The following is a 22,563-nucleotide window of genomic DNA, read 5'->3' as shown; positions in this document are numbered from 1 at the left end:
TAGATCTTTGAAAGTATGAAAATATCTTAAACTTGGTTAAAGGAGGGAGTGGAGTAACTTTCCGCTATAGGCATTAAGTTTGGTGAATATATGCTTCTGTGTATTAGAGCAGCAGTTCACAACTTCTTTCATTCTGGGACCCAAAACCAGGTGCAGTGGTGGTCTTGCAATTCAAAACCACACAAACGTTAGAGGCAATAAAGGATGATGTGGGTCAATATCACCGCAAGAAACAATACCTAGGTTTTGCAAGGTGGGTGTGAGACTGGCTGGATAATATGTAGTTGTTGGGTCGGGGACTGGGTGTTCTGAGACAAATGCTTCTAGGCAGTGTATTGGGTGCAGATACTCTACATCATGGCCCAACCTTTGTGAGCCAGGAAGGCAGGAGTGGGGGCATAACTCAGCTGTGTGTGGTTCGTTTTATTTATTTAGTGTTTGCAATCCGGCCAAGCCGCAGCCTTCTTATCAGTGATGTTCAAGGCATGAAGACCTCCAGGAAGTTGCCATTTTGCAGTCCTCCACAGTGTGCATCATGGTTTGTGGGTTCCCACATTGACCTAGTAGACTATGTCCCCCAGCTGCAGCATGTCTGTGGTCTGGAGAAATGGAGGATCCAACTAGCAGATCAAATTTGCTGTGTGGGGTACAAACTGGTTATAAAGCTACAGTCATGTCTTGTGCAGCCAGGGCCTAAATCAGTTTCCTGGGGATCATCCCAGTGAAGTGACTGTTCTTATTAAGGCCCTGTCCTTGCCATAATTCATAATTGACTTTATTACCAGTGGCTGGCTCCAAAATGCGTTTTGCTACAGACGCAACATGGTTAATATCCTGTTAGTACAAGGGCTGTCAAGCAATTTAAAAAATGTAATCGCGCACTTAAAAATAATAGAATACCATTTAAACATTTGTGGATGTTTTCTACATTTTCAAATATATTTTTCAATTACAACACAGAATACAAAGTGTACAGTGCTCACTTATATTTATTTTTTATTACAAATATTACAAAAAAACAAAAGAAATAGTGTTTTTCACTTTGCACTATATTACTTGTATTAGGTCATCTCTTTATCATGAAAGTTGAACTCGCAAGTGTAGAATTATGTACAAAAAAAATTGCATTCTCAAATAAAACAATGTAAAACTTTAGAGCCTACAAGTACACTCAGTCTTACTTCTTGTTCAGCCAATTGCTAAGACAAACAAGTTTGTTTACATTTGCAGGAGATAATGTGTCCATGCTGATGAGTTCTGCTCAATAATGATCCAAAGCAGTGTGGCCCACACATGTTCACTTTCATGATCTGAGTTGGATGCCACCAGCAGAAGGTTGATTTTCTCTTTTGGTGGTTTGGATCTGTAGTTTCCACATTGGAGTATTGCTCTTTTAAGACTTCTGAAAGCATGCTCCACACCTCGACCCTCTCAGATTTTGGAAGGCACTTCAGATTCTTAAACCTTGGGTCGAGTACTGGAGCTATCTTTAGAAATCTCAGATTGGTACCTTCTTTGTGTTTGGTCAGATCTGCAGTGAAAGTGTTCTTCAAATGAACAACCTGTGCTGGGTCATCATCCGCGACTGCTATAACAGGAAATCTGTGGCGGTGTGCGGTGAAACAGTGCAGGGGGTGCACCGCTCTCCCCCAAGGAGTTCAGTCACACGTTATTTAACCCATTATTTTTTTAACAAGCGTCATCCGCATGGAAGCACGTCCTCTGGAACAGTGGCCGAGGCATGAAGGGGCATACGAATGTTCAGCATCTCTGGCATGTAAATACCTTGCAATGCTGGCTACAAAAGTGCCTGTTCTCACTTTCAGGTGACATTGTGAATAAGAAGTGGGCAGCATATCTCCCGTAAATGTCAACAGACTTGTTTCTCTCAGTGATTGACTGAACAAGAAGTAGGAGTGAGTAGACTTGTAAGGTCTAAAGTTTTACATTGGTTTGTTTTTGAGTGCAGTTATGTAACAAAAAAATCTACATTTGTAAGTTGCACTTTCATGATAAAGAGATTGCACTTCAGTACTTGTATGAGGTGAATTGAAAAATGGGATTTCTTTTGTTTATCATTTTTACAGTGCAAATATTTGCAATAAATAGAATAGAGTGAGCACTGTACCTTTTGTATTCTGTGTTGTAACTGAAATCAATATATTTGAAAATGTAGAAAACATCCACAAATGTGTAATACGCAATAGAATACCAATTGAAATGTAACTGTGCGATTCATTTTTTTAATAATTTTTTTTTTTAGTTAATCGCGTGAGTTAACTGATTAATCGACAGCCCTAATTAGTACCATGGTCAGGTAAGGGTGCTGCCCTCTCCAGAGGCCTAGCCAGGTATATGGTGTTGGTTTGATGCACTGGGGACTTTTTTCCCCCCTATAGTAGATCATGGATGCACGGGCTTGGTGCTCTGGAACCACTGAATGAAGTTCAGGGCTTGTCTACGCTTCCGCTTAAGTTGATGTAACTTATGTCGGTCAAGGATATGAAAAAGCCACCCCCCTGAGCTGTCCGCACCAGCACTAAGTCAGTGGGACACTTTCATTCTCTCATAGCTTCCACCTTTCACCTGAGGTGGAGTAATTATGCTGACAGGAAAGCACTCTCTGGTCTTCATAGTGTGTTTACACTACTGCCCTACATTAGCGCAGCTGCAGTGAGTCTGGTGAAGACTAGCCCCCGGACCAGGACCCTTTTGCAGTGTGACTACCCCTCGGGGCACACTCTCGCTAGGACAAGCCTCCTGGGCTTCAGCTCCTCCTTGCTCTGACCTCGGAGCATTCAGCATCCCTGTCTCACGCCTGCAGTGAGCCACCTGAATAGGACAGCTGGGGAAACCTTACACGCCCTCCAAAGGGGCCATGCACCCCCGACTTCAGCAGTCAGGAGTGACTCTCAGCCAGCGGTGTAAAACAGAAGGGTTTATTAGTCGTCTGGAACACAGCATAGAGCAGAATCTTGTTAGCACAGAAAGCAGGAAGTTACAGCAAAGTTCAACTTGAGGAGACCCAGAGCCATGGGTCTCTCCTCCTGAGTCCAAAACCAGGAGTCTGGCCCGGCAGTCAGTTGCCAGGATACAACTATTGTCTGGGCCCAGGGAGCTAGACGGCACTTGCACCTTCCCTCTCAGGGTATCTGCAAAGGTCACACACCCTTATCCCACTACCTAGATACTTGTGCAACACATAGGGAAAACTGAGGCGCGCACAGTATTCATGCAAACACTAGGACATTTTCCACTTCGTCACAAGTAGCCATTTGTCCTAAGTACCTGTGTCAGTCTTTCTCAATGGCCTGTCCCTCAGATCTCCCTGACACTGTTAGAAAGGCTGCAAGCTTTGGATTCACCAAGGGCAAGTGATGCCTGACCAACCTGATTGCCTTCCATGATGAGATAACTGGTTCTGTGGATATGGGGAAAGCAGTGCATGTGATAGATCTTGACTTTAGCAAAACTTTTGATACGGTCTCCCACAGTATTCTTGCCAGCAAGTTAAAGTAGTGTTGACTGGATGAATGGACTATAAGGTGGATAGAAAGCTGCATGATTGTCGGGCTCAACGGGTAGTGATCAATGGCTCCATGTCTAGTTGGCAGCTGGTATCAAGCGGAGTGCCCCAGGGGTCAGTCCTGGGGCTGGTTTTGTTCAACATCTTTATTAATGGTCTGGATGATGGGATTAATTGCACCCTCAGCAAGTTTGCAGATGACACTAAACTGGGAGGAGAAGTAGATACGCTGGAAAGTAGGGAAGGGTCCAGAGTCACCTAGACAAATTGGAGGATTGGGCCAAAAGAAATCTGATATGGGCCCTCACTATGTTCAGTGAGTGTTGGGCTCTTAAGCACCTGCCAACCTCTGCACTTTACAGGGCCAAGTGCACTGTAGTGCAAATTGCATCCTTAACTCCAGGACAAGGACAAGTGCAGAGTTCTTCACTTACGAAGTGCAGTGCAGAAAAGTGCAGTGCAGTGCAGAAAAGGACCTGAGGATTACAGTGGATGAGAAGCTGGATAAGAGTCAGCAGTGTGCCCTTGTTGCCAAGAAGGCCAATGGTATATTGAGCTGTATTAATAGGAGCATTGCCAGCAGATTGAGGGAAGTGGTTATTCCCCTCCATTTGGCACTGGTGAGGCCACACCTGGAGTGTTGCGTCCAGTTTTGGTCCCCCCACTACAGAAGGGATGTGGACAAATTGGAGGGAGTCCAGCGAAGGGCAACGAAAATTATTAAGGAGCACATGACTTACAAGGAGAGGCTGAGGGAACTGGGGTTACTTAGTCTGCAGAAGTGAAGAGTGAGGGGGAATTTGATAGCAGCCTTTAACTACCTGAAGGGGGGTTCCAAAGAGGATAGAGCAAGGCTGTTTTCAGTGGTGGCAGATGACAGAACAAGAAGCAATGGTCTCAAGTTGCAGTGCGGGAGGTCTAGGTTGGATATTAGGAAACACTATTTCACTAGGAGGGCGGTGAAGCACTGGAATGGGTTACTTAGGGAGATGGTGGAAACTCCATCCTTAGAGGTTTTCAAGGCCCGGCTTGACAAAGCCTTGGCTTGGATTATTTAGTTGGTGTTGGTCTTGCTTTGAGCAGGGGTTTGGACTAGATGACCTCCTGAGGTCCCTTCCAACCCTGATATTCTGTGATTCTAAGCTGGTCCCTGGTATCAAAAAGGTTGATTACATAAATCAGTGTTTTTTCAATCTGGCCCGTCCCCCTTACTTCCAGCTATCTAGAAAACCTCACACAGTCTGTTGGCCCATGTTCCTTTCTGTGCATGCCCTCTGTACACTGATACAAACGTGGATAAATAGCATGGAAGGTGTGAGGGGAGACACATTTGTGATGGCAAGAAATCTGCTGCATGGACACAAACTGAATCCTGAAGAAGAGGTCTATGTATGCTTGAAAGCTTGTGTCTCTCACTATCAGAAGTTGGTCTTCCCCTACCTTGTCCCTTCTGTGTAACTGTTAAGTGATTAAGGTGACTTGTGCCTGTCTCTGGGTCATAGTATGGACTAGGAGGGAACATTTTCAAAAAGTGCCTGTGACTTCGGCCCTCACTATGTTCAGTGAGTGTTGGGCTCTTAAGCACCTGCCAACCTCTGCACTTTACAGGGCCAAGTGCACTGTAGTGCAAATTGCATCCTTAACTCCAGACATGTTTGTTTTAGTTTGATTTTTTCTTAATCCAGCAGAGATGGCCTTGGAGTCTGAAGGTAAATGCAAAAGGATTTACTTCAGAATGCCGTGCTTCTGCCAATCCTTAGCATGTCACTGCTGTACAACTACCTAATTTGGTAGCTTCAAGGGTTTTTATAGTAATGTTTATTTCCAGCTCACTGTTCTGCATAAGTATAGTCATTAATATGTACTGGCCACTCTGCCCTACTGATTGCGCTTTCCTCATTTTTAATTGAATATTCCACTCACCCAAAATCCGAAGTGAATTTGGTTGGGTACACACAGAGTGTGCCAACTTAGCAGTTTGGCATTTTTGTCTCGGCTATTAAAAATTGATGGCTTAACCCGTTAGAGGGCAGCTCCAGTACCTAGTATGTTTCCACTCTTGTTAATTGTGTTGATGATGAACTTGTTTTACAGAATGTTTTCTTTTGTCTTTTTTTATTCCTTCTCTTCCAGTTGATGCTTTGGATCCAGAGAGGTTAATACAATGTCCCTATGATAACTATCATCAAATCAGGGCCTGTCGGTTTCCCTATCATCTTATAAAGTGCAGGAAGGTAGGATGGGATGTTAAGGTCTCTAATGCACTTGGGAAATCATATTTTTGTAAATGCTAATGTATGGTGAGCTCAGTACGCTGTGCTGCCTTTTGCTAGAAGGATGCATTCACTTGCTATTAGGCTGGAAGAAGCCTTCTTTATTTCATATTTACATCGCTCATCCATTTACCACTTCGTAAAAGCATCCAGTTCATATTTAGTAATGCCCTTCAGATCAGTGCATTTACCCTGAAGAAAGGCGAAACAGATTCTTCAGAATACCTAGCTCAGTGATGGGATTCTATTCTCTTCCAACAGTTCACTCATGGGACCAGGGTATTTACTTCCCACTTCAGGCCATGGAGCAAATGCAGCCAGTGTTAGATGGATGCCTTCTGGCTGGCCAAAGCAGAAGTGATCTGATGTTGCAGTTAATTCTTTACTTTGCAATCAGAGCAGGAGAGCTGCTAAGCCATCTTTTTTTATATTGCTAATAACTCTATTCAGTGTACATCTGTCTGCAAGTCCCTCTTCTCAGTCTTCTATCCTGGGCGAGAATGCTGTATATTTAAGAGGAGAATCTGCTCCTTTCTTTTGTCCTCTGTTTAGTATCTTATTTTAAGCTCTCTAGTGCTAGTGTATATTAGTTGTACAGGTATAAGCACACTTATACCGGTATAACTGCATCCACGTTTTAAGATGATGTCCTGGTGTGATTGTATTGGTTAGGAATCACACCCCTAGCCAACATCGCTATAGTGATAGAAAAGCCATGCAGAGCAAGCCTGAGCAGTGGGTTCTTCCTCTTTGTATTCTTGCTCTTTTCTAAGGGTAAAGGCTCTTCATTCAGTGGGGGACAGTAGTGCTCTTCTATGTCCGCACTAGTTTACCTGTACTGGCAAAATGCTCCCAATATAGACGTGGCCTCAGCTGGAACATTGAGTAACTTCCCTCCTGTTTCAGAAGGGTTACATTAACTGCAAAGACTTAAGCTCTAGCGCAGGCAGAGACTTATCATAGAATATCGGGGTTGGAAGGGACCTCAGGAGGTCATTTAGTCCAACCCCCTGCTCAAAGCAGGACCAATCCCCAACTAAATCATCCCAGCCAGGGCTTTGTCAAGCCTGACCTTAAAAACTTCTAAGGAAGAAGATTCCACCACCTCCTTAGGTAACGCATTCCAGTGTTTCACCACCCTCCTAGTGAAAAAGTTTTTCCTAATATCCAACCTAAACCTCCCCCACTGCAACTTGAGACCATTACTCCTCGTTCTGTCATCTGGTACCACTGAGAACATAGAATCATAGAATCCTAGAATATCAGGGTTGGAAGGGACCCCAGAAGGTCATCTAGTCCAACCCCCTGCTCAAAGCAGGACCAATTCCCAGTTAAATAATCCCAGCCAGGGCTAGATCCATCCTCTTTGGAACCCCCTTTCAGGTAGTTGAAAGCAGCTATCAAATCCCCCCCTCCTCCTTCTCTGCCGCAGACTAAACAATCCCTGTTCCCTCAGTTTCTCCTCATAAGTCACGTGTTCCAGTCCCCTAATCATTCTCATTGCCCTCCGCTGGACGTTTTCCAATTTTTTCACATCCTTCTTGTAGAGTGGGGCCCAAAACTGGACACAGATGAGGCCTCACCAATGTCGAGTAGAGGGGAATGATCACGTCCCTAGCTCTGCTGGCAATGCCCCTACTTATACATCCCAAAATGTCATTGGCCTTCTTGGCAACAAGGGCACACTGTTAACTCATATCCAGCTTCTCGTCCACTGTCACCCCTAGGTCCTTTTCTGCAGAACTGTTGCCGAGCCATTCGGTCTCTAGTCTGTAGCGGTGCATGGGATTCTTCCGTCCTAAGTGCAGGACTCTGCAATTGTCCTTGTTGAACCTCATCAGATTTCTTTTGGCACAATCTTCCAACTTGTCTAGGTCCCTCTGTATCCTATCCCTACCCTCCAGTGTATCTACCTCTCCTCCCAGTTTAGTGTCATCTGCAAACTTGCTGAGGGTGCAATCCACGCCATCCTCCAGATCCTTAATGAAGATACTGAACAAAACCAGCCCCAGGACCGACCCTTGGGGCACTCCACTTGATACCGGCTGCTAACTAGACATGGAGCCATTGATCACTACCCGTTGAGCCCGACAATCTAAACAGCTTTCTATCTACCTTATAGTTCATTCATCCAGCCCATACTTCTTTAACTTGCTGGCAAGAATACTGTGGGAGACCATGTCAAAAGCTTTGCTAAAGTCAAGGAATAACACGTCCACTGCTTTCCCTTCATCCACAGAACCAGTTATCTCGTCATAGAAGGAAATTAGATTAGTCAGGCATGACTTGCCCTTGGTGAATCCATGCTGACTGTTCCTGATCACTTTCCTCTCCTCTAACTGCTTCAGAATTGATTCCTTGAGGACCTGCTCCATGATTTTTCCAGGGACTGAGGTGAGGCTGACTGGCCTGTAGTTCCCTGGATCATCCTCCTTTCCTTTTTTAAAGATGGGCACTACATTAGCCTTTTTCCAGTCATCTGGGACCTCCCCCGATCGCCATGAGTTTTCAAAGATAATGGCCAATGACTCTGTAGTCGTATCTGCCAACTCCTTTAGCACTCTCGGATGCAGCGCATCCGGCCCCATGGACTTGTGCTCGCCCAGCTTTTCTAAATAGTCCCGAACCACTTCTTTCTCCACAGAGGGCTGGTCACCTCCTCCGCATGCTGTGCTGCCCAGTGCAGTAGTCTGGGAGCTGACCTTGTTCGTGAAGACAGAGGCAAAAAAAGTACATCCTCTGTCACTAGGTTGCCTCCATCATTCACACTTTCCTTGACTTTCTTCTTGTTCTCTAGTTTGTCTCTTACTTAATTTAAAAATAAAGTGGCTGAATTATTTAGGGTTTCAAAGCACTTACTCCCTATGTAGGGTTTTTAGGGCAATTTCATCTGTGCACTGAACCATGCCAGTGATGACGCTGCAACAGTTTCACTGTGCTTGTTCTGGGGCTGATCTTCAATCAGATAAATTCAGGGCGTAGTTTAAATGTGAAAATAAACAAACATAGGCTGTATCATAAAGGATGCATATGCTTTGCTGTTTTTCCACTGCTTTTGTGCTCAGGACCTGAACTAAGTTTGACTTTCCTTGTTTTAATTTTTTCAACCTATTTCAGGATGCAGATTGCACAAACCCTTCTCTAGTGATTAGAAAACACAAGGGTTTGGGTGAATTCAGTGAGATAGCACATGCTTTTTCTGTTTCTCTAGAACCACCCTGAAATTGCAAAGCAGCTAGCCACATGCCCCTTTAATGCCCGCCATCAGGTTCCCAGAGCTGAGATCAGCCGTCATATATCAAGCTGTGATGACAAAAGCTGCATTGAGGAAGACATTGGTGAGAAAATATTAGACTCCTTTGGCTCTGTAAACTCACTTTGGGAACTCTTGGGCTAACGGAGTTCTAACGTAACTTCTGCTGTTAATGTTAGATTGTTTTAATGCTCTATTATTCCATAAGCAACCCTTTACCTATAGTGCTTCATGATCCTGAAGCAGTAGGAATCCTTTAAGGCTTGAGTTTCATTCATTCTGTGTCCATGCAAATTCTCCTAAGCATCTGAGAGGCAACTGGCTTGCATTACGTGTGTTATCTGCCAGAGATTTTAGCATTAAAATGGGAACTGTGCATTATGCCATAAACTGTGTGTGTTGAATGAGATCTAGTTGGGAATCTGGATGGCTTAGAGAGGAAAGATAGTGGCCATGAGAGGGGTGGGTCTCCAGTGCAGATCTGACCTGATAGTGACCAAAAATCTTTATAGCCTGTCTAGTGGCATATGTGAAATAAATTGGTCTCAGTCCAGTTCTTAATGGACAAGTGTCTAGACCATAACAATCCTCACTTCTGTTACATCCTACTTAGCAGAAAAGCCATGACTGAGCCAGGGAGGCTGAACAACTTTCCCAACAGGAGTTGGGTTCCTCCAGTTCAGAGTGGGGCAAGTTGGGGAGGGGACTATGGAGAAGCTTCCCTACCACTGCCCATGCTGTCTCCTCTGTGATGAGGAGTTCACTATCCAGGTCTGTCAGCCCAGCACCTAAATCACTTGGTTATGTGGGTCGTGTTCCAGTTCTTCCCCCCACTGATATCTATATGGCTATCACTACACTGGAAAAAGTACCTATTCTCTGGCAAATGTAGAGTTGTACTGAAGATAACAATGATGTGCATGTTAATGTAGACAGGGCTTAGAGCATGACAGTAGTGAAAAAACCCTGAGAAGATTTTTGTGACATGACAGTAGAAGCACACCTGAACCCTCTCCCAATTCGTATGTTGGAGCAGCTGCACCATTGCTGAAAAATGTGTGCAGAATTGTTTAGCTTTAGAAAAGGCCTAAAACAGGCATTGGCAAATGGGGGCCACATCCACCCTGCCGGATCATTTGATTTGGCTTGCCAAACATTCGGTGTTGTAGCAAACCTTTCTTAGTTAGACAATATATAGCCTCTATGGCCCACCAAAGGGTTCTCATGGATTTTGTATCCCTTTGCTACCTTCAAGATGCCCATCCCTGGCCTCAAGAGTTTTGCTCCTAAGACTAGGGGAGTACCTGATCAGCTTCCAGTGTATGCTGCTCCTCGCCAAGGCCTAGAGCTATTCTGCAGCTAGGTCAAAAAATGATTAATGTACCTAAAATAGGATTTTATTTTGTCCAAAAAGATTTTCTCACTAAGACTCTTCTTTCCTTTAAGTGAGTCAGTCAAATAACTGCCAGGGAGAGAAGATGAACATTGTCAGCATGTGGCAGCCACCCCCATGTGACGAAGATTGGGATAGAGGTAAGGAAGTAGGTTGATGACATGGGCTGTCAGCGCCTGCTGTTCCCCTTCTTCTTGTCCCCGAAGAAGTCACGTGGACTAGGAGAGAGAGGTCCCATAGATCCTTCTGCACAGATCATGTGTGGGACACCCAATTATACTGTCCCTGAACAAATGAAGTTCTCCTGCTTCACAGGCTCTTCCACATGCCTTCTATTCTCTACAAAACTTCTGTTGTTTTCCATATAGTCTGTTGCACCATCTGTGCTTTGATGAAAATGGAAATTGATGATAACCTTTACACTTCATATTTCTCAGTTAAATGTCTGCTTTGCTGTCACTTACGCCAAGCCTTAAAAAATTCTCATTCCGTTTTGTAAACCTAGCAGCGTCTCTGCCATATTTCTTATTTGATGTTGCTATGACGCTTGCAGAAGTTACTCGGTACTGAGCCACAATGATGTCTGTTTCCTTTTGGCAGATCTACAGGAGCAATCAAATTCTGCTTTCGTTTGGGGCACGTTCAGTAGTGGCATAAACAACAGGTAGCAAAAGGTGTATTTCTTGTGACAGTGCTTTCCATAAAAGATGTGCTTTCAAACTACTTTGAACTCATGCTGCTGTGTTGTTGGGAAGATGCAATTTACTTTATGAATTCTATTTTTGGGGTGATGGTGGGGGCGTTCCCACTGGCATGACTCAACATTCCTGTGCCCCGGGTCAATGTTTCCTGTCTCCTTTTAGTGGCAGATCCATAGGAGAGTATAAGAACATACTGTTGCTACCAGATAATGGTTACTCCTCTAGTTCTACTGTAGTACTATTAGTGTGGATGGTCCTGGGTTCAATCCCCACTGGTTCTGTATTTGTTGGGGGGGTTATTAAACACTAAACTGTTCTGCTGGGCTTGATAGAAATGCAGACTGATGTCAGCTGTTAAGCAATTTAGGCTTAAACTTCTGACAGCTAATCTAATCTCTCATGACCTGAGTCAGAAATAATCATTTTGTTGTTTGTGTAATCACAATGCAGGATTGGAAAATGAAGCATAATGTGTCTGGTCATTATCTCTGTCTCACCCCTGAACACCCAAATCATTGTACTGTGCCTTACCTCTCTAATCAGAGGTCATCAACATATGAACTTCTACAGCCTGTAACAGTGACATAGAATTGTAGGACTGAAGGGACCTCGAGGTCCTCTAGTCCAGTCCCATGCACTCATGGCAGGACTAAGTATTATCTAGACCAGTGGTTTTTCAAACTGCGGGTTGTGACCCAGAACTGGGTTGCGGAATGAAAGGCACTGGGCCGCGGCGGCTCTCGTCAGCACTGCTGACCGGGCCGTTAAAAGTCCCGTCGGTGGTGCTGCCCAGCTAAGGCAGGCTAGTCCCTAGCTGTTCCGACACTGCACTGTGCCCTGGCAGCGACCGGCAGCGACCAGAAGCAGGTCCAGCTCCTAGGTTGGGGGTAAGTCCCAGGGCTCCATGCGCTGCCCCCGCCCAGAGCACTGGCTCTGCACTCCCATTGGCCAGTTCCCGGCCAGTGGGAGCTGGGTGGGGCAATGCCTGTGGGCGAGAGCCATGCGGAGCTGCTTGCACCCCTGCGCCTAGGAGCCGGACATGCTGCTGGCCGCTTCCGGGGTGCAGCGTTGTCCGCAGTGCCAGGAAAGGCAGGAAGCCTGCCTCTGCACCCCAGCTGCACCGCTGACCAGGAGCCTCCCCAGGTAACACCACACCCCTGTCCCAGCTCTGAACCCCCAAACCCAGAGCCCCCTCCTGCAGCCCCAGCCCAGAGCCCTGACCCCCTCCCACACTCTGAGCCCCTCATTCCTGGCCGCAGCCCACACCCCAGACTCCTCATCCCCAGCTCCTTTGGATCGTGGGCATCAACAATTTTTTTCAACTGGGTCACCAGAAAAAAAGTTTGAAAACCACTGATCTAGACCATCCCTCACAGCTGTCTGTCTAACCTGCTCTTAAAAATCTCCAGTGATGGAGATTCTGCAACCTCCCTAAGCAATTTATTCCAGTGCTCAACCACTTGGACAAAAGGAAAAACTTCCTGTCAAACCTAAACCGCCCTTGCTGAAATTTAAGCCCATTGTTTCTTGTCCTATTCTCAGTGGTTAAAGAGAGCAGTTTTTCTCCCTTTTCCTTGTAGCAACCTTTTATCTACTTGAAAACCGTTATGTCCTTCCTCAGTCTTCTCTTCTCCAGGCTAAACAAACCCAATTTTTTTCAATCTTCCCCCATAGGTCATGTTTTCTAGACCTTTAATCAGTTTTGTTGCTCTTCTCTGAACTTCCTTCAATTTGTCCACATCTTTCCTGAAATGTGGCACCAATCATTGGACACAATCCTCCAGATTTCAGAGTAACAGCCGTGTTAGTCTGTATTCGCAAAAAGAAAAGGAGTACTTGTGGCACCTTAGAGACTAACCAATTTATTTGAGCATAAGCTTTCGTGAGCTGCAGCTCACTTCATCGGATGCATACTGTGGAAACTTCAGAAGACATTATATACACAGAGACCATGAAACAATACCTCCTCCCACCCCACTCTCCTGCTGGTAATAGCTTATCCAAAGTGATCGCTCTCCTTACAATGTGCATGATAATCAAGTTGACCCATTTCCAGCACAAATCCAGGTTTTCCCACCCTGCCCCTTTCCAGATGACATTTAATCAGCATGGACTAGAGCAGAAGAATTACTTCTCGCGTCTTGCTTACAACACTCCTGCTAATGCATCTCAGAATGACTCCTATTTAGCTTGTGATCCAGTTTGACCCTCAGATCCTTTTCTTCAGTACTCCATCCTAGGCAGTCATTTCCCATTTTGTATGTGTGCAACTGATAGTGGAGTACTCTGAATTTGTTCTTATTGAATTTCATCCTGTGACGGGTTCCCCCCAGGGGTGCCACCTGGGACTGGGGTTCCACTGAGCCCACTGACTCACCAGCCTGGGCTCCCTCTCAGCACTGTGCTGCTGTCACAGGCTATAGACTGCTCCTGGACCTACACTCCCAGCAGCATTCACACAGGCAGGGACACACCCAGCTGCAGTTTCATGCAGGCTTTGGACAGCCACTGCATGATCCAGCAATAGAGAGGCTACAGCCAAAATAACCCCCAGTCTGGGACCCCAGAGCTGTACCATCCCGCCCTGATCAAAACCCCAATCAGTATGAATTTATTACCCAGTTCGCCATTCCCTCAATGTGGAGAGGACAATGCATACTTGTGTTAACCAGGCTGAGATTTTTCCCCAGACACTTTGATCACAGCCATTCCAGTTTAGATAAAGCAAAAAAGTTTAACTACAAAAGAGAGATTATAAGTGGTAGAAAACAGACCAAAGCAGATTACCTAGTAAATAAACAGAACTGCAAACTATAAGCCGAAAATACTAGAAAGATTGGATCTGAATTAACAAATTCTCACCCTGGTTGATGATACAGTCAGGCTTGCAGATTCTTAAGGGACAAGCTGCATTTGTTTTGCAGCTTGGGATCTCCTACCCTGTTCCAAGACTTTTTCTTTTAGAGCTTCTCTCTGAGTTGTGGGGAAGTGAAGAACAACCAACGATGTCACTCCTTGCCTTATATAGCTTTTTCATATGGCAGGAGCTCTGTTTCAAACTTGGTTCCCAGACCAGTTTGTGGAAAAATTCAGGTACCCCAAATGGAGTCCAGAAGCATGGTCTGGTCACATGCCCTTGCAGAGTCATAGCAGCCATAACTTACAGACTGGCCTTCCACAGGAAGGCTAAGCTATTCCACAGCCCATTGTCTTTGTTGATGAGCCATTAGCACTGTTTGGCTTCTTCATTGTTGTACCTGAAAGGCTGGCTGTGGGTGTTTTCCAGAGTAAGCCCCTTTGAAATACAGATACCTAGTCAATATTCATAACTTCAGATACAAAAATGATACATGCATACAAATAGGATAATCATATTCAGCAAATCATAATTTTTCCAGTGACACCTTACATGACCGATCTCGTACAAAACATCATAATTATGCCATAATCATCCTAATAATAATACTATGACGACTATGGAGTGTTGCACATCCTATTTACTTCAGACCATTTCTCCAGTTTGTCCAGATCATTTTGAATTTTAATCCTATCCCCCAAAGTACTTGTAACCCCTCGCAGCTTGGTATTGTCTGCAAACTTTATAAATGTGCTCTCTATGCCATTATCTAAATTGCTGATGAAGATACTGAACAGAACTGATCCCTGTGGGACCCCACTCAGTATGCCCTTCCAGCTTGACTGTGAGCCACCTACTCTCTGGGAACGATTTTCCAACCAGTTATTCACCCACCTTGTAGGAGTCCATCTAGGTTGTATTTCCCTAGTTTGTTTATGAGGAGGTCATGCGAGACCATATCAAAAGCCTTATTAAACTTAAGATACACCACATCTACCATTACCCTCCCCCATCCACAAGGCTTGTTACACTGTCAAAGAAAGCTATTAGGTTGGTTTTGCCATGATTTGTTCTTGACAAATCCATGCTGATTGTTCCTTATTGCCCTATTTCTAGGATTCGGCAATTTGATTGCTTAATTATTTGCTCCATTATCTTCTTGGGTACTGATGTTAAGCTGACTGGTCTGTAATTCCCCAGGTTGTCCTTATTCCCCTTTTTATAGATTTGGCGCTATATTTGCCCCTTTTCCAGTCCTCTGGAATCTCCTGTCTTCTATGACTTTTCAAAGATAATTGCTTATGGCTCAGATATCTCCTCAGTCAGCACCTTGAATATTTTAGGATGTATTTCACCAGGCCCTGCTGACTTGAAGACATCTAACTTGTCTAAGTAATTTTTAACTTCTTCTTTCCCTATTTTAGCCTCTGATCCTATCTCATTTTCGCTGGCATTCACTGTTAGACGTCTGCATGTATAGAGATGACTAGGGCATGTGTGCTGAGATGCCATTTACAGTTGAGGGCAGCGCAATACTGATAATCAAGCTTTAACTCTGGTTTTTCTTGCTGTCTTTAGCTTATTTCTTTCTTGTCTGGATGACTGATTCTGGGGATTTTAGTCAAAGTAGATGGCATCAACATGTTGTTCACTTTTCTCTAGCCTTTGCGAGGAGTAGTAACTGTTCTGATTGCATGAAGATTTGTTTAAATTAACATACTCTGTTGTCTTCAGTTTTAGAAAAATACTTCAATATTTATAGTAAAAGGTACTTGACTAAAAGAAGTACACATGTGTAGGATAATTCGTATTTGATCTCTTTCAGCCCTGGGTCCAGCGTGGTAATGGAACAAAAGAGTAACCTAATGTCAGGCATGAGAGCACCCAAGTCCTTGCCGTATAGCCTATCCTGGAAAAGCAGTAAGTACAACGGCTGGTGGTCTCCTCGTGCTGTAAGCTGGGACCTACATGTTAGCTCAAAGTGGAACGGGATAACTTTTCTCTGTATTTTTATTCCGTGTGTCAGCATTCTCCTCCATAAACTGAAATGCTTTTATTACCACCATCAGCAAGTGGAGATGGAGAGCTCTGTAACACAATCCTCCCTAGAAGCAGCTGCATTTCTGTAGTGTCTTCTGTATCCAGGTTTTATTTTGCTGTAGGTGGCATTGTGTCAAAGGTTGTCAGGCTCCACGTATTGCCCCCATTACTGTAGCATCTGACATTTAACTTATTCACCGCTATTGGTCGAACAAAAGTCGAGGCTTACAAACAGGTCTGAGTTTGGCACAGTGGAGCTCAACACAGTTGTAGCTCTTCGGGTATAGCTGCTACTGAAGTCAGTGGAAGCTGTACACGTGTGTAGCAGCTGTAGCATTTGGTTTGGTTTTTCCAAGGGGATGTAATCTTAACTAAAAAGGCCATTGTTTGGAATAAGTGTTCATGTCGGAAGTCACCCACATAGTGGTGTAGTAATGTGTATTCCTGAGGAAATTCTGCACTAAAAAATTAAACGTTCTGCACACAATATTTTAAAATTCTGTATATTTTATTTGTCAAAATAATAATATAATCACACCAGTTTCAATTATTTTGGGATCTTATTTCAAAATACCTGTCCGCCAGTATGTCTGTAACAATACAGACCGCAAAAAAGATTCCCCCAGGAGTAGAGAGTCAAAAACTCCTACAACAACCCAGTTCCTGTTTCTCTGTTATGCTTTTGTTGGGCACCTGTCTGAGTGTGTCACACACATCAGCTGGGCCCGTCTTGGGAGAAATCTCTGTCCCTCCAGTCTTAGACATCCACACCCCCTACCCTCCCAGAGTCCAGCTGTGGGGCACCCCCTTAGTCCCCCAGACACCTGCACCCCCTACCACCCAGAACCCAGGGATCCAGAGGGAGAAACAGCCTGATGCTGGGTCCCAGGCTTGTACAGAGTTTCCTGCATGCCACTTCCTTCCTTCAGGACCTGCTGGGAACTGCACCTGCATGGAAAAGTCCAGCTCCCCCTCCCCCTGGCAGTGTCATGTAGTTGCAAGCTGGAGAGCCAGGCTCTGCTAGGTCCCGCATCTGCTACTGACAGCCAGCAGCTTTGCAGCACTAATTCTGCTCTGGGGGGGGTGGGGGGGAATGAAATTGTGTGCAAATTCTGCACTGTGTTGTGGCACAAAATTCCCCCTGGAATAAATGTTGGTAAATTTCCCCTATATACAAGCCTGGGTCTGTTCCCAATGGTGTCTATGGATGAGTCTATTGTAGTTTTGGGGAGTGTGGGCTCAAGACTTGGCATTTTCTCAGTCATCTGAGTCCATCCCTGATGAGCTGAAATGGCTGTTATCCCTCCCAAAGTCAAATCCTGAGCTTCAGCTCCATGCCTTACTCTGAATGCCCTGTCTCAGCCCTTTGCTGCATGGCTGCCGTGCTTTCCTGTCCACCACATGTCCTGCTAGTGGAGGGGACGAGGATCTCCAAACCGCAGATGTCAGGCTGTGGGGACTGGAAACGGCTCAGAAAAGGAAGCAAAAATTACCCAGGGTCTGGAATGGCTTCCATACAAGGAGAAAAGGAGTACTTGTGGCACCTTAGAGACTAACCAATTTATTTGAGCATGAGCTTTCGTGAGCTACAGCTCACTTCATCGGATGCATACCGTGGAAACTGCAGCAGACTTTATATACACACAGAGAATATGAAACAATACCTCCTCCCACCCCACTGTCCTGCTGGTAATAGCTTATCTAAAGTGATCATCAAGTTGGGCCATTTCCAGCACAAATCCAGGTTTTCTCACCCTCCGCCCCCCCCCCCCCACACACACACAAACTCACTCTCCTGCTGGTAATAGCCCATCCAAAGTGACCACTCTCTTCACAATGTGTGTGATAATCAAGGTGGGCCATTTCCAGCACAAATCCAGGTTTTCTCACCCCCACCCCCATACACACACAAACTCGCTCTCCTGCTGGTAATAGCTTATCTAAAGTGATCATCAAGTTGGGCCATTTCCAGCACAAATCCAGGTTTTCTCACCCTCCGCCCCCCCACATACAAACTCACTCTCCTGCTGGTAATAGCTTATCCAAAGTGACCACTCTCCCTACAATGTGCATGATAATCAAGGTGGGCCATTTCCTGCACAAATCCAGGTTCTCTCACCCCCCCCCACCCCTCCCCCGGAAACACACACACACAAACTCACTCTCCTGCTGGCAATAGCTCATCCAAACTGACCACTCTCTAAGTTTAAATCCAAGTTTAACCAGAATGTCGGGGGGGGGGGGGTAGGAAAAAACAGGGGGAAATAGGCTACCTTACAAGGAGAGACTAAAGAGATGACTAAGCGGGATGTGATAGAGGCCTATAAAATCATGATTGTTGTAGAAAAAGTGAATAGAGAAGCATTATTTACCATTTCACACAATACAAAAACCAGGGGGTCACCTGATCAAATGAATAGGCAGTAGGTTTAATACAAACAAAAGGAAGTACTTTTTCACACCGTGCACAACTAACCTGTGGAACTCATTGACATGGGATGTTGTGGTGACCAAAAGTGTAACTGGGCTTAAGCAAGAATTGGATAAGTTCATGGAGGATAGCTCCATCAACAGCTATTAGCCAAGATGATAAGGGATGTTACCCCATGCTTTAGGTGACTCTAAATCTGTAACTGCTAGAAGCTGGGAGTGGAAGAGAGGGGTGGATCACTCCATAATTGCTCTGTTGTGTTTACTCCCCTTGAAGCTCTGGTAGGGGCCACTGTTGGAGACAGGATACTGAGTAAGATGGAATATGATCTGACCCAGTATTGCAGCTCTTATGAGCTCTTGCCACATATGACTCTTCACAAGGTTTTGTTCTTTAAAAACTGATTCAGTTGCCCAGTGTCCCAAGAGCCCGATTCCCAAAGCATTGAGTTCAGGGTATCTATTATTAAACAGCCTGGTGGTATTCCATGCCATTTGGATCTTAGGGAGGGAGTTTCATGTATTTACACTATACTTAATTGAAAATCTTTTACCCCTTAAACAGCAACAAGCATTAACTGGAAGGAGGTGTGACCCATTGAGCGCTTTTCTTGGTCCCCTTGTCAAACTGTAGCTGTGACGGACTGGCCATAAAGCTGCCCTGTTCCGGGGATGCCTGTGGCTTGAAAGAAAGCAAGATTTTGCAAGAGAATTCCTTTGAAGTAGCCATTAGTTTAAACATTAGGGAGGATTATGGTCTTTTACTTCTGAGTATATGACAGAGTTTCTGTAATCTGAGCATCTGTTCCCAGTGTGAGCCCCACTTGCTACAGAGACTGTCTCCTTGATCTTGGGCAAGTTACTTAAGCTCCCCGTGCCTCAGTTTCCCCCTCTACAGAATGGAGGGATAGTAATTTTAAGGTCAGGCTTGACAAAGCCCTGGCTGGGATGATTTAATTGGGGATGGGTCCTGCTTTTGAGCAGGGGGTTGGACTAGATGACCTCCTGAGGTCCCTTCCAACCCTGAGATTCTATGATAATACTTACCCTGCGAGTTAAGTATTACTAGTTATCTGAGAAGATAAACATGCAACTTATAAAGCATCCTCAGATGAAAGGTGATGGAGAAGCACAAAATAGCATTATTACGGTTTACACTTTGGGTAGGAATTTGCCAGTTTAAAAAAAAAAGGCCTCCACTTTTGCAGGAGATCCCCATTGAAATACACATGCTACTTGACGCCTGCTGTAAATTGCCAGGCGAAAGCGTGAATGAACTGAGAATGCAGCATCATGGACACAGTTATTTGCAGTGCAAAACACACTCCACATAAATGGGGGCTTGGTATGAAGCTTATTTCTGTAGTTTATTTTTATCACTGTATTTTGAGCTAGTAGGTCAGGATTCATGTAACTGTAACTCTGAGGTGCTGAGTGATGAATACGTTCCAAAAGCATAACGTCTAATAGTCTGGTTGTAATCTGATTTAAGAAAAATCTGAAAATTGTAACACACTATGCTAATCGACTCCTTCTTTGCACCAAGCAGGATATTTTTTTTTACCCTTTAAGTGCAGTTCTCCTGTCAAAAGCAGCCTTACATAAAACACATGGGCGGGGGAACAAGAGAGAGGTGATTAATTCCCAAGTTTTCCTCAGGTGTTAGGCCAGAAAATTCATGACGATATTATTTATATCGTTGTTACAACCAGGATCTCATGGTGCTAAGGGCTGTACAAACAGAGAACAAAAAGACAGACAGTCCCTTCCCCAAAGAGCTTAGAATCCAAGTAAGAATCTGAAAGTCATGCTGGCTTGTGCATTGCCAAGAATTAGAGATTCTGCAGCTGGAACTCAGTTTGACTAATCTGGCTATATACAAGCCAGCTCTCCCTCTCAGCTTTGCTGGCTTTGCAGGGCTAGCAGAAGTAGTTTGGTCAGTAAAGTAAGCAGAAAGATAACAAACAAATGCACATAAGTGGCAGGTCAGAGTAAAGGGAACTGTCTAATATCCTCGCTTTTCAAGCCAGAACTAAACTTTAAAAATGTTCCAGTACTTAGAGCAGCAGTGAAGCTTGCATTTTGCCTTCAAAACACCTCTTTTGGACTCCTTTTTAAGCAGACCTGTTAGGTACAACCAGATGCTTAATCACCTCCCATGATTAAAAAGCCAGGCAGCCCAGGATATTGTACCAATTTCACAATAAAATCTGCTGGGTGCATGTGTCTAGGGAGTACAGGGATGCGTTGTCGGCAGCCCTCTGCTTTTTTTTATGCTGAGGTGCATGGATGGGAAATTGATACTTGAAAAATGACTGCTCATCAGCTTTTGCTACGGTCATCACTATGGGCTGGCTGGCTGTGGTATGGAATAGTCTACCATTTCCAGATGCTGGACAGTAGGTGTCCTGATTTCAGGTGGAGAGTCCACATGAATCATTGGAGAGGTACTGGAACATTTCACAGACAAAACCTGCAATCAGTCTTGTCACTGTATGGGCAGGCCACCTTGAAATTGTGTGCACCTGTATCTGATTAGATTTTCTAGTACATTAATCTTGTGAGATGAGGTTTTCTAAGGAGGATACTTGGGTGAAAGGGGGAATGGCTTAGCTCAGTGCCTGAAGGTCACAGCATTGATAAACACACACTGGAGATGAGTTCAGATGTGTCTGTGTACATTTGGATTGGTTGAGAGTGAGCTAAAGCAGAACGACTTACTCCAAGTGTGTGGTAAGGACCCTTAGCGTGCCCAAACAGAGCAGCTGGTCATATAAAGCTTTAGCCAGCTTTCTAGCCAAGGTGTGGTGAGGATCCAGTCTAGCAGGGCTTCCTGGAGACCTACAGAACATACCTGTGCTTCATATTTGATCTTTCTTAATGAACATTGCACTATGGGCTGATGCACGGGATCAGCCTTGTTCTGCTGGGTCGGCTCCCAAAGTCACAGCAGTAAGGACGGTTGCTTGGTTTTCATTCCACTGAAGGTGTTGGAGCTCCAGCCAGACAGGCTGGGTCTATTTTTGGGAAGGAACTAATGCTGAGCTCTGGGCTCAGGTTGGGCACTAGTCCTGATCTTGCATGAGCACAGCCAAAGGGGCAGGAATAACAGCATCCCACCATACATTGGGACTCTATATAGAGCAGTGAGACACCTGCTTCCCCCAGTTAAGGAGCTTTTCCTGCATGTTGCTTGTAAACAGAGAACGGTTTGTCTAATAAACTCCCCCCCTCTCTGTGTATATGAAAGGGCCCCATAGCCCGTATCCAGGCCTCCAGTCCCATTCCCCTACTCCCTGGTATGCTGACCAAGGAGCAAAACGCTAGCTCCCCTGTGCTCGTACAGGTGTTGCTTGTGCTCTGGGGGTGGTAGCATGAGGAGTGCTGCGTCGCTGCTTTGGGGAGACCGCAAACTGCCTGGCTGTGAGCACGAGTGTGGAAGAACAGTCCAAGTGTCTGCGTTTCAACACAGTGATTGACTTTGCTGAGGGGGCAGCTTATGGACCTAGACTGAGTCCAAAGCAGCTTGTCTGATGCTTACAACTGGGGGATGATGTTAGAGCTGCTATTGTTGATTATCTAAAATCTCTTGCTTTTTCATCTAATTGCAGGAGCTGGTAACTGAAGACCAGAGAAGAGGCTGCTATTGAGTGCTCATCATCTGTTTCCTTTAGAAATGTGAGGTGCTGGTTAGGAGACTCAGACTTATAAATTCCCTCTGTGTTGGCTAAGCACTCGCAGCCCTAACCTTCCTGCAGAACTGTCCTTCATGTATCGACTGCTGTCCCGAAATTATCCCAACCAAGGTAATTAGACAGAATGCTGTTAACCCTTGATATCAGAGATCAAACCCTCAAAAACTAACTCCATACACGCTGATGCCAAGGAGCTAGCAGAGTTCAAACGGTCTGGATCAGCATGCTCTACAAGTTACCTCCTGCAGGGGGTTTGCGTAAATCATTGCTCAAGCCCTGCATGTCTTTGGATTTAAATGTGTTGCAGCTGTTTACCACTGCATGGTGCTGATGGTACGTCCCTCTCATAGGGATTGCTGTGCCAGGTCAGACCATTGGTCCATGTGAGCCCACAC

At 45.0% G+C, this 22,563-nt stretch overlaps 1 protein-coding gene across 1 annotated transcript; it reads left to right on the top strand.

The window, feature by feature from the left end:
• Window positions 1–5,216: 5,216 nt before the first annotated feature.
• Window positions 5,217–22,283, top strand: LOC311510451 (gametocyte-specific factor 1-like; the record flags this gene model as incomplete). Its single annotated transcript, XM_084610116.1, has 7 exons — window positions 5,217–5,235; window positions 5,660–5,760; window positions 9,011–9,137; window positions 10,499–10,585; window positions 11,046–11,109; window positions 15,829–15,923; window positions 22,085–22,283. 7 exons carry the CDS (start codon window positions 5,217–5,219, stop codon window positions 22,096–22,098), a joined length of 507 nt encoding a protein of 168 aa, XP_084466242.1. The 3' UTR covers window positions 22,099–22,283.
• Window positions 22,284–22,563: the final 280 nt, after the last annotated feature.

This window comes from Lepidochelys olivacea (assembly GCF_965140295.1).
Source record: "Lepidochelys olivacea isolate rLepOli2 genome assembly, chromosome: 20".
Taxonomy (NCBI): domain Eukaryota; kingdom Metazoa; phylum Chordata; order Testudines; family Cheloniidae; genus Lepidochelys; species Lepidochelys olivacea.
Note: the sequence above shows the minus strand (reverse complement) of the source record. Positions and strands in the feature narration are given on the sequence as shown.